The following is a 12,540-nucleotide window of genomic DNA, read 5'->3' as shown; positions in this document are numbered from 1 at the left end:
ATCCTGGTATGCATTGCCCACTCATACCCAATCCTGGTATGCATGCCCTACTCATCCCAATCCTGGTATGCATGGCTCCCTCATCCCCAATCCTCATATGCATTGCACCTTGTAACATACCTGGCGGCGTCCTTGCATAGTGGTCCATCTCCCACTGTGCAAGAGCGCGCACTTGATCTCCAGTCCAGTCTGCTAGCCTGGCTTCCCTCCATGCTGTCTGCTTGCCTCTGTTTCTGCTGCTTAAGGGCAGCGCCCGATCACTTCCTGCTTCTTGTAGCTGCTGCAGACACACCCCTTGTGCGTCCTCAGCCTATTGCTGTCCGTCACCTGGTATTTAACCTAGCCCCTCCCTGGAATCCATGCCTGAGCATTGTGTTTCATTCAGTGTGTGCTTTCACTCTGAATGTGCCAGGTCCCTTTCTGTGTTTGCTTGCCTGCCTTTCCTGGAGGCTGTATTTCCAGGCCTGTCTGAACTCGTTCCTTGCCTGTTCGTTCCGCCTTCTAGGGGTCGCATACCTAGACCCGCTCCTGTATCTTGTCTGTCCTGTCTGAACACGCTCCTAGCCTGTTCCTTCCGCCTTCTAGGGGCTGCATACCTAGACCCGCTCCTGTATCTTGCTACTGTGTCTGTTCTTGTCTGAATACTCTTCTAGCCTGTTTCCTGTTTTTCTGTATGTCCGTACCTTTCCTTTTTCTGCAGAGTCTGAACTCGTACCTAACTCCTGTTCGTTGTCACTGTACTTCCGTTTGTGAGTTTGTGGTCTTCTCGCTACTTCACTGCAAGTACCCTGTGGGTATCTGGTTCTGCCTTTCCCTTCCTGTCTGTTCCGTGCGAACAGAGCCCTGTCTCCTCTGCCCTGCCTTGCTCGCTGCTCCGGCAGTCTCGCTCTGCTCTGAGCCTTTGCTCACTGCTCCGGCAGTCTCGCTCTGCTCTGACCCTTTGCTCGCTGCTCCGGCAGTCTCGCTCTGCTCTGACCCTTTGCTCGCTGCTCCGGCAGTCTCGCTCTGCTCTGACCCTTTGCTCGCTGCTCCGGCAGTCTCGCTCTGCTCTGACCCTTTGCTCGCTGCTCCGGCAGTCTCACTCTGCTCTGACCCTTTGCTCGCTGCTCCAGCAGTCTCGCTCTGCTCTGATCCTTTGCTCGCTGCTCCGGCAGTCTCGCTCTGCTCTGACCCTTTGCTTGCTGCTCTGGCAGTCTCGCTCTGCTCTGACCCTTTGCTCGCTGCTCCGGCAGTCTCGCTCTGCTCTGACCCTTTGCTCGCTGCTCCAGCAGTCTCGCTCTGCTCTGACCCTTTGCTCGCTGCTCCGGCAGTCTCGCTCTGCTCTTACCCTTTGCTCGCTGCTCCGGCAGTCTTGCTCTGCTCTGACCCTTTGCTCGCTGCTCCGGCAGTCTCGCTCTGCTCTGACCCTTTGCTCACTGCTCCGGCAGTCTCGCTCTGCTCTGACCCTTTGCTCGCTGCTCCGGCAGTCTCGCTCTGCTCTGACCCTTTGCTCGCTGCTCCGGCAGTCTCGCTCTGCTCTGACCCTTTGCTCGCTGCTCCAGCAGTCTCGCTCTGCTCTTAACCTTTGCTTGCTGCTCCGGCAGTCTCGCTCTGCTCTGACCCTTTGCTCGCTGCTCCGGCAGTCTCGCTCTGCTCTGACCCTTTGCTCGCTGCTCCGGCAGTCTCGCTCTGCTCTGAACCTTTGCTCGCTGCTCCGGCAGTCTCGCTCTGCTCTGACCCTTTGCTCGCTGCTCCAGCAGTCTCGCTCTGCTCTGACCCTTTGCTCGCTGCTCCGGCAGTCTCGTCCTGCTCTACTCTTGCTCGCCGCTCCGGCAGTCTTGTCCTGCTCTACTCTTGCTCACTGCTCCAGGCGGCCTCGTCCTGCTCTACTCTTGCTCACTGCTTCAGGCGGCCTCGTCCTGCTCTACTCTTGCTCACCGCTCCAGGCGGCCTCGTCCTGCTCTACTCTTGCTCACCGCTCCAGGCGGCCTCGTCCTGCTCTACTCTCGGTCACCGCTCCAGGCGGCCTCATCCTGCTCTACTCTCGCTCACCGCTCTAGGCGGCCTCGTCTTGCCCTGCTCTCGCTCACCACTCTGGGCGGCCTCACTCTGCTGTGTTTGTCCGCCACATCTGTGGTTCTGTTCCTGAGTCCCAGTGTGTACTGGGTCCTATCCCGCCTGTGTTCCAACCTGCTAGTCTGCACTCTAGCCGTGCTTGCCCGTACCCCCCTGCCTGCATACCCGCCTGCCTGCATACCAGTCGTGCCTGCCTATACCCACCAGTCTGTGTGCCAGCCTAACCTGTCTGTTCCTGTATTCCCCTGTGTGGGTCAACAGCCGTGTCCGGGGTCTGTCCTGGAGTAGCACCTGGTCCCTCTGCTCGGTTCCTCCTTGGTGCACTGGCGTCGTATGCCGTCGTGCGACCCTGGTCGGATCGGGTGAATACTTAGTTACGCCCCTCCAGGCATTCACTCTCCGGCACGGTCCAGTGGAATCACTACATATACACGCACACGCCGCTCAGTCCGGGCGTGTGCATTACACACCCCTCATCCCCCAATCCTGGTATGCATTGCCCACTCATCCCCAATCCTGGTATGTTTGGCACCCCTCATCCCCCAATCCTGGTATGCATGGCACCCCTCATCCCCCTATCCTGGTATGTATGGCACCCCTCATCCCAATCCTGGTATGTATGGCCCCCTCATCCAATCCTGGTATGCATGGCACCCCTCCTCCCCCAATCCTAGTATGCATGGCCCCCTCATCCCCAATCCTGTTATGTATGGCACTCCTCATCCCCCAATCCTGACATGTATGGCCCCATCACTGCCATGCGCTCTCAAACTCTGATGTGAGCTGCCGGCATATTCACTCCTCTCCACGCCGGGACTATGGGCGTGGAGAAGAGTAAATATGCATTCTCTTTAGTAGCAGGCACCGTCAGCAGGAGCTGCGGCTCAGCGCTCCTCTGTGCCCGCTACTAAAGAGAATGAATATTCATTCTTCTCCACGCCCATGGGAGTGGAGAAGAGGGGATATTCATTTCCCTTTAGCAGCGGGCCCACGTGGTAGCTGCAGCAGTGGCTACTGCGTGTGTCCCGCTCCTCTGCCGTCGCAACCCCCCCCCACCCACTATCCACCAACGGAATTTTTATATACTCGAGTATATACCCGAGTATGAGCCAAGGGGGGCTTTTTCAGCACAAAAAATGTGCTGAAAAACTCAGCTTATACTCGATTATATACGGTAGTTTGGTGTTGTCAGCAAAGACTGACACTTTACTCTCTATCCCATTCCCAAGGTCATTACTAAAGAGATTAAAAAGAATCGGTCCTAGCACAGATCCCTGCAGCACCCCACTGCTGACTATATACCATTTAGAGAATGTACCATTTACGACGACTATTTGTTTCCTGTCTTTTAGCCAATTCCTTACCCATCTGCATATACTTTCCCCTAGTCCCTGCTTCTGCAGCTTGAGCATAATGCTGTTGTGTGGTACAGTATCAAATGCCTTTGCAAAGTCCAGATACAGTGGTTTGCGAAAGTATCCACCCCTCCTCCCTTGGCATTTTTCATGTTTTGCTACCTCACAACCTGGAATTTCACTGTTTTTTTTGAGTTTGCATCAATTTGTGTAAAGAACATGCATACAACTGTGAACATTTGGTTTTCCTCTTTTTGTGAAGCACACAACAAATAGGACAAAATAACTGAAAACTTCAGTGTGCATAACTATTCACCCCTTAAAGTCAATACTTTGTAGAGCTTCTTTTTTTCTGTTTCCCCTTAACATACTCAAGTATTGCTTTAGCAGTATGATTTGGGTCATTGTCTTGTTGGAAGGTGAACCTCTGTCCCAGTCTCAAATCACTGACAGAGTGAAACAGGTTTTGCTCTAGAATATCCCTGTATTTCACACCATTCATTGTCCCCTCGACTCGGACCATTTTCCCTGCCCCTGCTGCCGAAAAACATCCCCACAGTATGCTGTTGCCACCACCATGTTTCACTGTGGGGATGGTGTCCTTGGGGTGATGAGACTTGTTGCATTGGCGCAAGACATTTTTTGCCTTGGTGGCCAAAAAGTTCAATTGTGGTCTCATCTGATCACAGCACCTTCTTCCATACATTTGGGGAGTGTCCCACATGTGTCTTGGCAAACTCAAAACGAGCCTTACAATTTTTGTTCGTAAGTAAAGGCTTTTTTCTGCCTACTCTTCCATAAAGTCCACATCTATGGAGTGTACGGCTTATTGTGGTCGTATGGACAGATACTCCAGTCTCTGCTTGGGAATTATGCAGCTCCTTCAGGGTTACCTTTGCTCTCTGTGCTGCCTCACTGATTAATGCCCTGCTTGCCTGGGCTGAGAGTTTTGGCGGGCAGCCTTCTCTTGACAGGTTTGTTGTGGTACCATGTTCTTTCCATTTGATGATAATGGATTTAATGGTGTTCTGGGGGATCATCAGAGATTGGGATATTTTTTTTTTATAACTCAACCCTGACTTGTACTTCTCAACAACTTTGTCCTTGTATTGTTTGGAGTTCTCCGTGGTCTTCATGGTGGTGTTTGTTAAGTGGTGCCTCTTTTTTAATGGTGTTGCAGCCTTTGTGGCCTTTGAGAAAAGGTGTGCATATACTGCATATACCTTTCTTAAATATCGGTACTACATCAACTATCCTCCAATCCTGTGACGCCAGCCCTGTTAAAACTTTTTGACGTGAGGCATAATAATACGTACTTGCGCCCTGGGCCTTAATGACCTTATTATTACGCCTCACGTTTACTGCAGCACCGCAACCAGAGTCGCGATGATTGCATTAAAGTTCTACCTCAGGGTAGATGGCGTCGTCATCCTGGAGGGTGTCACTGCCCCCCGCAACTACGATCGCTGTGATTGGCTATTCAATTCTGAACAGCCAATAGCAAGATTTCTCAGTGTTTCAGGCAATAAGACTGCCTGAAACACTGATGTCCAGCCTAGGATCGGTGCTGTGAGAGCACCGATCCTAGGCTGGTGCCTGGCAACGTCAGGCCTGGCCCCAGCTTGCTCTGATTGGTGCGATCGACGATGACCAATCAGAGCGCGTGACTGCGCTGTGACCTATCATTCTTCTGATCTGCACTGTGCTGGTCCTTGTGGTGCCAAAGAAGCCTGTGACACTACAATCCCTGCTCCTGCTGCTGCTGAAAGAAGAGAGAAGAAAGAGAGAAGACATCAGTAAGTAGATCCCTACCTGATCTCTCCTCATCCACCCCAATCCCCCCCTCTTTTTACTACTCTCCCCAACCCCCCTTTCTGCACCGAGCACTGATCAGTACTTGATCGCTCGATTTTTGGCAGTTTTTTTTTTGTGCATCCTGCAGCGGCCGAGCGCTGACTAGTGACTACATCACTGATCAACGGCCGTGCTCGCTATTTTCCAGGACTTTTTTTCGTCCCTGTCCATTTCCCCACCTCCACTTTGCACCACCTCCGTGTGTGCATCCAGCAGCCGCCGAGCGTTGATCGGTGACTCAAATCACCAATCAGAACTCGTGCTCGCTGTTTTACACTTTTTTTTCCACTGACTTTTTTTCTTTTGTACAGGGCGGTCACGCTGTCTGATCGTGTGCCGTGCTGGGCCTTGTGGTGCCACAGAAGCCTGTGACACCACAATCGCTGCTCCTGCTGCTACAGAAGAAAAAGGACATCAGTAAGAATATCCCTGCCTGATCTCTCCTCATATACTCTCAAGTAGCAATAAAATATTTTAAAAGTTTTCAATATTTTATTGCTACTACTACTATAATCATCAACATTAACAGAAATAAACACTTGAAATAGATCACTCTGTTTGTAATGACTCTATATAATATATGAGTTTCACTTTTTGTATTATAGAACTGAAATACATTTTTGATGATATTCTAATTTTGAGAGATGCACCTGTATGTTTGTTTTAACTTTGCCATTAAAGGTTATATTTTAGGGGTCTTCTCCGTTCAGTTTACACAATAACTGGGGCCCCACTCCTAATATATACAGTACAGACCAAAAGTTTGGACACACCTTCTCATTTAAATTTTTTTCTGTATTTTCATGACTTTGAAAATTGTAATTTCCGGTGACTACCTCTTGAAGCTTATCAGGAGAATGCCAGGAGTGTGCAAAGCAGTAATCAAAGCAAAAGGTGGCTACTTTGAAGAACCTAGAATATAAGACATATTTTCAGTTGTTTCACACTTTTTTGTTAAGTATATAATTCCACATGTGTTAATTCATAGTTTTGATGCCTTCAGTGTGAATGTACAATTTTCAAAGTCATGAAAATACAGAAAAATCTTTAAATGAGAAGGTGTGTCCAAACTTTTGGTCTGTACAGTATATATATTTTGTTTTTCGTTTTTTGCCAAGATTGGGATCAGGAAGTTTTCAAATGCCGATACTTTTGTTTTCCAACAATGGCCTCCATTAAAGTCATTTAGCTTGTATAACTCAGACATTGTAGAGCTGTAATACCCTCAAACTAATATTCAGACAAATAACATTATGTCATTTGTGTAACCCCTTAATAATGCTTATTTTTATTTATAGTTGGTTGTACATAAAGAGTAATCCTGTTTTCTATCTTTTCAGGCGTCCAGTGGATACCTAGTTGTGGTCTTTGTTTATGTGACAGAATATGTAGGAATTAAGGCTCGCACTTGGGCATCAATACACATTCATGCTTTCTTTGCTGTTGGTATTATGGTTGTGGCTCTTGTTGGTTACTTGGTGCGCACCTGGTGGATATATCAAATAGTTCTGTCTGTCATCACCCTGCCATTTGTTCTCTGCTGCTGGATGCTTCCTGAGACTCCATTCTGGCTTCACGCCCAGGGAAAATATAAAGAAGTAGAAAATGTAATCGCTACAATGGAAAAGTGGAACAAAGTGAGCACTCCATGCAAGCTTTCAGATTTATGCCCCATGGAGGAGGCCAGTGAGCTTGGTGGAAATGATACCCAACCTCCCAAAAGACACAATGTGCTTGACCTATTTCACAACTGCACTTTCGCAAGAAGGACCATTTCTGTGTGGCTCATCTGGTTTACTGGAAGCTTTGGATACTATGTATTCGCTTTAAACTCTGTCAACTTAGGAGGAAATGAATTTTTAAACCTTTTTCTCTCAGGTATTGTCAGTTTATCATAGAAATCAAACTATAAGCTGCCATATATGCCGGATGCAGACAACATAACAGTACTCATGTAATAACTGCAGGTTATAGAAAAGATACATTCCACAATTTTCTTTCTTGCATGTATAAATTCCATTTAGCACCCATCTATACTACTGAATAGAGTTCTAGGGTTAACCAACATCCCACATCAACAGGACTAAGGACAGGACTAAACTATAGTGTACATGTCTATATTAATTCTTAATATATTATCATTTATGCATATTCAATTAAGAAATAAAATAATTGCGGAACTTTATTTTGCAGGTGCTGTGGAAATCCCATCTTATATTGTCTGCTGTCTTAGTATGGACAAACTTGGCAGAAGAAATACACTGGCTCCATTCCTTTTACTCAGTACTGCCATTTGTGTTGCGATTATGGTCATTCCAGAGGTATACATGCTATCCTGGTCTATTCAATATAAAAGTTATTGTCATAAAATTTTTGCCATTATTGAAAGACGTTTCTGATTCATATTTGTGTGCTCAAACAGTTATCTACCCCATGTTACATGACAATTTACCTTTTGCACTGCGTTTCTGAGAATTGTCCCCCACCACAAATACATACTCTGTCCAGTTTGATTCAGGGTTCCAGCAGCTTCCCAGCATATAGATCAAGTTGGAAAAAAACAGACTTGTATTTTCTTCCAAAATAAATGGTGAGCCATTGTCCCAAACTAAGCAGGGTACCGGATGCAACACGCAGACAGGGAAAAGGCAGAAGTAAGCAATTAAACTGTTTATTTCTCTAGCGTGGCGGGATAAGGCGGTAATTTTGGCAACGATGAATAATGCAAAGCAGAGTAATTGCAGCATGGAATACACAATATTCAATATACAATGAATCCTCAGGTTCGCTATAACGATTATACAACTCTCGTTATATAATCTTTTAGCTTTCTATCAGGAGTAGTAATCCCAGTACTATGAGAGTCACTGTACGGTTCCTTCCTCTAGCACAGGCCCTAGCATGGGGCTCCAATTCTTCCCGCTAGGTCGTAATTCCGTCTGACAAAGTCTAGCAGGGATTACTGGGCCTCTTTTGCATTGACCTACCCCTGTCCTGTCTCTGTACTATCCCAGGCCAACCCCTATACCAGATGTTAGTGCTGAAAGCAACGGCCCGGCTTTCTTGAGCCTCCTGTTCACCACCGTAGGCGTGCACTCCTGGGCGGAGTTTCCCAACGAATCTTCAGTGTTTGACCAAAGACGGATGTCTCTCGTACTCGGTGGGATGAGGGCTGGGTCTCAGTTCTTGACTGGCTTTATCTGGTCTTTGGGCCTTGATCGGCATTGTCTATATCCTGGAACTTGCCTGGCGCCATCTGGATGCTGCTTCCAGATGCTCCACAACCCGCTGAATCAAGCTTCCTGTCAAGACCTGGCACACCGGCCTCAGCTTCCTCCTCGAAACACGGCCTGACCGTCCCTCTGGTTGGCACCAAATCCTCTCCCATTTTGGCATGCTGGCCTTTTATACCAGGGAGCTGCATCATCAAAGTCACCTTACCTAATGCCCCATCCAAACTGGTCCCTCCTGAAACTCTCTCCCTTCTGATTGGTTCCGCAGGGTTCCGTTTGGAAACCAGATGGCAGTCCTTATACATAAATGCCGCACAGTGCTAGAGAGCCTCATCCTTTACGTCACACCTTCTTACACTCCTCCCTTTTAGCTCACCCGTCCTTGTACGAGGGGAATCTCTGACCGGAGCTCCCTCGAAGATAGCCCAATTTCTGCCAGAAATTGAGTGCACTCTTGGGTCTTCTGTTTGATTTGCTCCCAAACTAATTCAACCTGTACATAACAGTTAGGGAGAATGCCAGCATTGGCACATTTGGTTCTTCATTGTTCCTCCTGCAAAGTTGTCTCTTGAGCCTCCAGAGTTTTGGCCACCAGGTTGAGCAGGCTGTTTTCTGGTCTATCTTCCGACCTCTTCGAGGCTGGTGTCATCTCTTGTGGCCTCACAGGCACAGTAAACCATTCTTCCTCATTGCCAAAAGCCCTTCCTTGGGTAGCATCATGTGGCTTTACCATGGACCTTGTTCCTGCTGCCCCTTCTGCTTCAGTGGAGCATGGGTGGAGTATATTTCGATGCAACACTCGAGCCAGACTCTCTTTGTCTCCTTCAGGCCGAACCTCATAGACTGGGTTGTCAGGGTGAACACTCCTCATTACTTATTAGGGCACTGCCTCCCAGCGGTAGTTAAGTTCTTGTGCCGTTTAGCCTGTACTAGCACACAGTTTTCCTGCTGGAGCAGCTCTTCCTGCTTCGGGGACCTATCCAGATGTTTCACTTCTCTAAACATTTCCTCTACCAGCCACTTCATCACCTGAAGTCGGTATCTATGTTCTCGGACCCAGGTATTCGGACTACTTTCTGGATAGTTGTCCTCCGGATCCAACTTCAACTCTGCAATCTTTCTATCACTCCGACCAAACAGCAGCATGTATGGTGTGTATCCCGTAGTTGTGTGGACTTGATTATGGTACACCCACACCAACTCGGAAAATAATTCGGGCTTCTCAACTTATTGTCTTCCTCCAATGTTAGCAACATTTGCAACAAGGTCTGGTTGAAGAGTTCACAGGCTCCATTCCCCTGAGGGTGGTATGGTGTGTTCCGGGATTTATCAATACCGTAGAGGTGATTCAACTCTTCCATTACCCATCCTTGGCAGCAAGCTCCTTGGTCTGAATGGATCATCTTAGGGCACCCATATACATGAATAAAGTCCTGACAGATGGCTCTGGCTGTCACTTTCACTGTCTGGTCCCAAATTGGGGTCACTACCGCGAACTTAGTGAAGTGGTCAGTCATCACCAAGCAATATTCATAGCCGTTGTGGGATGTACCGATAATCAAATAATTGGCCATCAACACTTCCAAGGGTGCAGAGGTCCTGATAGCTTGAATATGAGTCCTCTTCTCTGGGGGTTTGGTTAGTTCACACTGGCGACATCTTCGGAAAAGTCTCTTCGACCGTCTATCGTAGTTGAGGCCAATACACCAGCCGCTGCAACCATTGGAAGGTTTTCTCAGCATCGAAGTGGGCACCCTTCTCATGAGCTTCTTTGGCCAAGCTTTCCGGGACCACCACTTGCCAGGTGACGCCAAATTCTCGAAGTAATTGGCTCCTCCTATATAACAACCTGTTTCTCATGAAAAGCCTCTCCCATTGGCCAGGATCTGCAGGGTGCTTGTGGGCAGAGCTGTCCTTCCCTCCTGGTCGGGTATCTGCCCCAGGGTGACCCATTTCCTCAGCTCCTCTAAGTCGGGGTCGGACTGCTTCATATGTTCTTCTCCCGACTGTTTGTAAGAATGTGTAAGGATGGGTAAATTATTATTTACCTCAACAAAGTATACTGTTATTATTGCTGTTTAAAAGGAACCTGTTACCTTGAGAAGCTATATGGTTAATCAGCAGGTAAATAGTGTCTAAAACCTTGTTCATTAGTTTACTGAAAGAGAATGAAGTGAAGGGAACATTCATCGCTAACTACACTGTGAGTGTAGCTGTTGTCACTCCTCAGCACTTTCATTGACAGCCTGTTTATCTCTGCTGCCATTCTTCCAAAATGCTGGCTAACCAAGGTTCAAACGCTATTTACCTGCAAATTAACGCTATACAGTTGAAACCAGAAGTTTACATACACTATATAAAAAGACACATATGTATGTTTTTCTCAATATCTGACATGAAATCAGAATAAACCTTTCCCGTTTTAGGTCAGTTAGGATTACCATAATTTTTAATATTTGCTTTTGTCAAATGCCAGAATAACGAGAGAGAGAGAATGTTAAGGCATTTTATTACTTACTGCAAAGTCAAAAGTTTACATACAACTATACAACTAAATTAATATGCCTTCAAACAATTCTGGACTGCCCATATGATGATGTCATGTGTTTTGAAGCTTCTGATATTTTTTTTTGGCAATATCTGAGTTAATTAGAGACACACCTGTGGATGTATTTTAATGCACACCTGAAACACACTGCTTCTCTGTGTAGCATCATGAGAAAGTCTAAAGAAATCAGTCAAGATATCAGGATGAGAATTGTGGACTTGCACAAGTCTGGCTCATCCTTGGGTACAATTTCAAGATACCCGAAGGTGCCTTGTTCATCTGTACATACAATTATACACAAGTACAAACAAGATGGAAATATCCAGCCATCATACCTCTCAGGAAGGAGACGGGTTCTGTGTCCCAGAGATGAATGTGCTTTGTTCCGACATGTGCATATCAACCCAAGGACAAAAGCAAAAGACCTTGTGAAGATGATGGCGGAAGCTGGTAAGATTGTGTCAATAACCACAGAGAAACAAGTACTGTATCAACATGGGCTGAAAGACCACTCTGCCAGGAAGAAGCCATTACATATACATAGAAACATATAAAAGCCAGATTAATGTTTTCAAATGCACACAGGAACAAAGGCCTTAATTTTTTGAGACATGTCCTGTGGTCTAATGAAACTAAAATTGAACTTTTTGGGCATCTTTATGTTTGGAGGAAACAGGGAGAAGCTTGGAAGCCTAAGAACACCGTCCCAACTGTGAATGAAACATGGGGGTGGCAGCATCATGTTGTGGGGTTGTTTTGCTGCAGGAGGGACTGGTGCACTTCACAAAATAAATGGCATCATGAGAAAAGAAGATTATGTGGCAAAACTGAAGCAACATCTCAAGATAAACAGTCAGGAAGTTAAAGCTTGGGCGGAAATGGGTCTTCCAAATGGATAATGACACGAAGCATACTGCCAAAATGGTAACAAAGTGGCTTAAGGAAAACAAAGTCAATGTTTTGGAGTGGCCATCACAAAGCCCTGATCTCAATCCTATTGAAAATTTATGAGCAAAGCTGAAAAGGCAGGCGCGAGCAAGGCGACCTTCAAACCTCTATCAGTTTTGTCAGGAGGAATGGGCCCAAATTCCGACCAACTATTGTGAGAAGCTTGTGTAAGGATATCCCAAACGTTTGACCCAAGTCATTCAGTTTAAGGGCAATGGTACCAAATAGTAATGAAATGTATGTAAACTTTTGACTTTGCAGTAAGTAATAAAAATGCCTTAAAACATTCTCTCTCTCTCATTATTCTGGCATTTTGGCAAATATTAAAAATTATGGTAATCCTAACTCACCTAAAACGGGAAAGGTTTATTCTGTTTTCATGTCAGATATCGAGAAAAACATGCAGATGTGTCTTTTTATATAGTGTATGTAAACTTCTGGTTTCAACTGTATGTGCTGTTAAATAGTGTTGCTCGAAGTGACATTTGCATTTTTATTTTCCTTGTCTAGCTAAGCTGTACATTGACATTGTAATTTAGGCGGCTGA

At 46.6% G+C, this 12,540-nt stretch overlaps 1 protein-coding gene across 1 annotated transcript in view; it reads left to right on the top strand.

Moving 5' to 3' along the window:
• The window catches only part of SLC22A16 (solute carrier family 22 member 16), a 121,054-nt gene that overhangs the window by 96,724 nt on the left and 11,790 nt on the right, over positions 1 to 12,540 (top strand). The window contains exons 4-5 of the mRNA XM_073675857.1: positions 6,605 to 7,142; positions 7,458 to 7,585. Of these exons, the coding sequence (XP_073531958.1) occupies positions 6,605 to 7,142; positions 7,458 to 7,585 (666 nt within the window). The remainder of the gene's footprint in view (positions 1 to 6,604; positions 7,143 to 7,457; positions 7,586 to 12,540) is intronic.

This window comes from Phyllobates terribilis, unplaced genomic scaffold, assembly GCF_046119375.1.
Source record: "Phyllobates terribilis strain yellow unplaced genomic scaffold, ASM4611937v1 Scaffold_3__8_contigs__length_932513732, whole genome shotgun sequence".
In the NCBI taxonomy this organism is placed as follows: domain Eukaryota; kingdom Metazoa; phylum Chordata; class Amphibia; order Anura; family Dendrobatidae; genus Phyllobates; species Phyllobates terribilis.
Note: the sequence above shows the minus strand (reverse complement) of the source record. Positions and strands in the feature narration are given on the sequence as shown.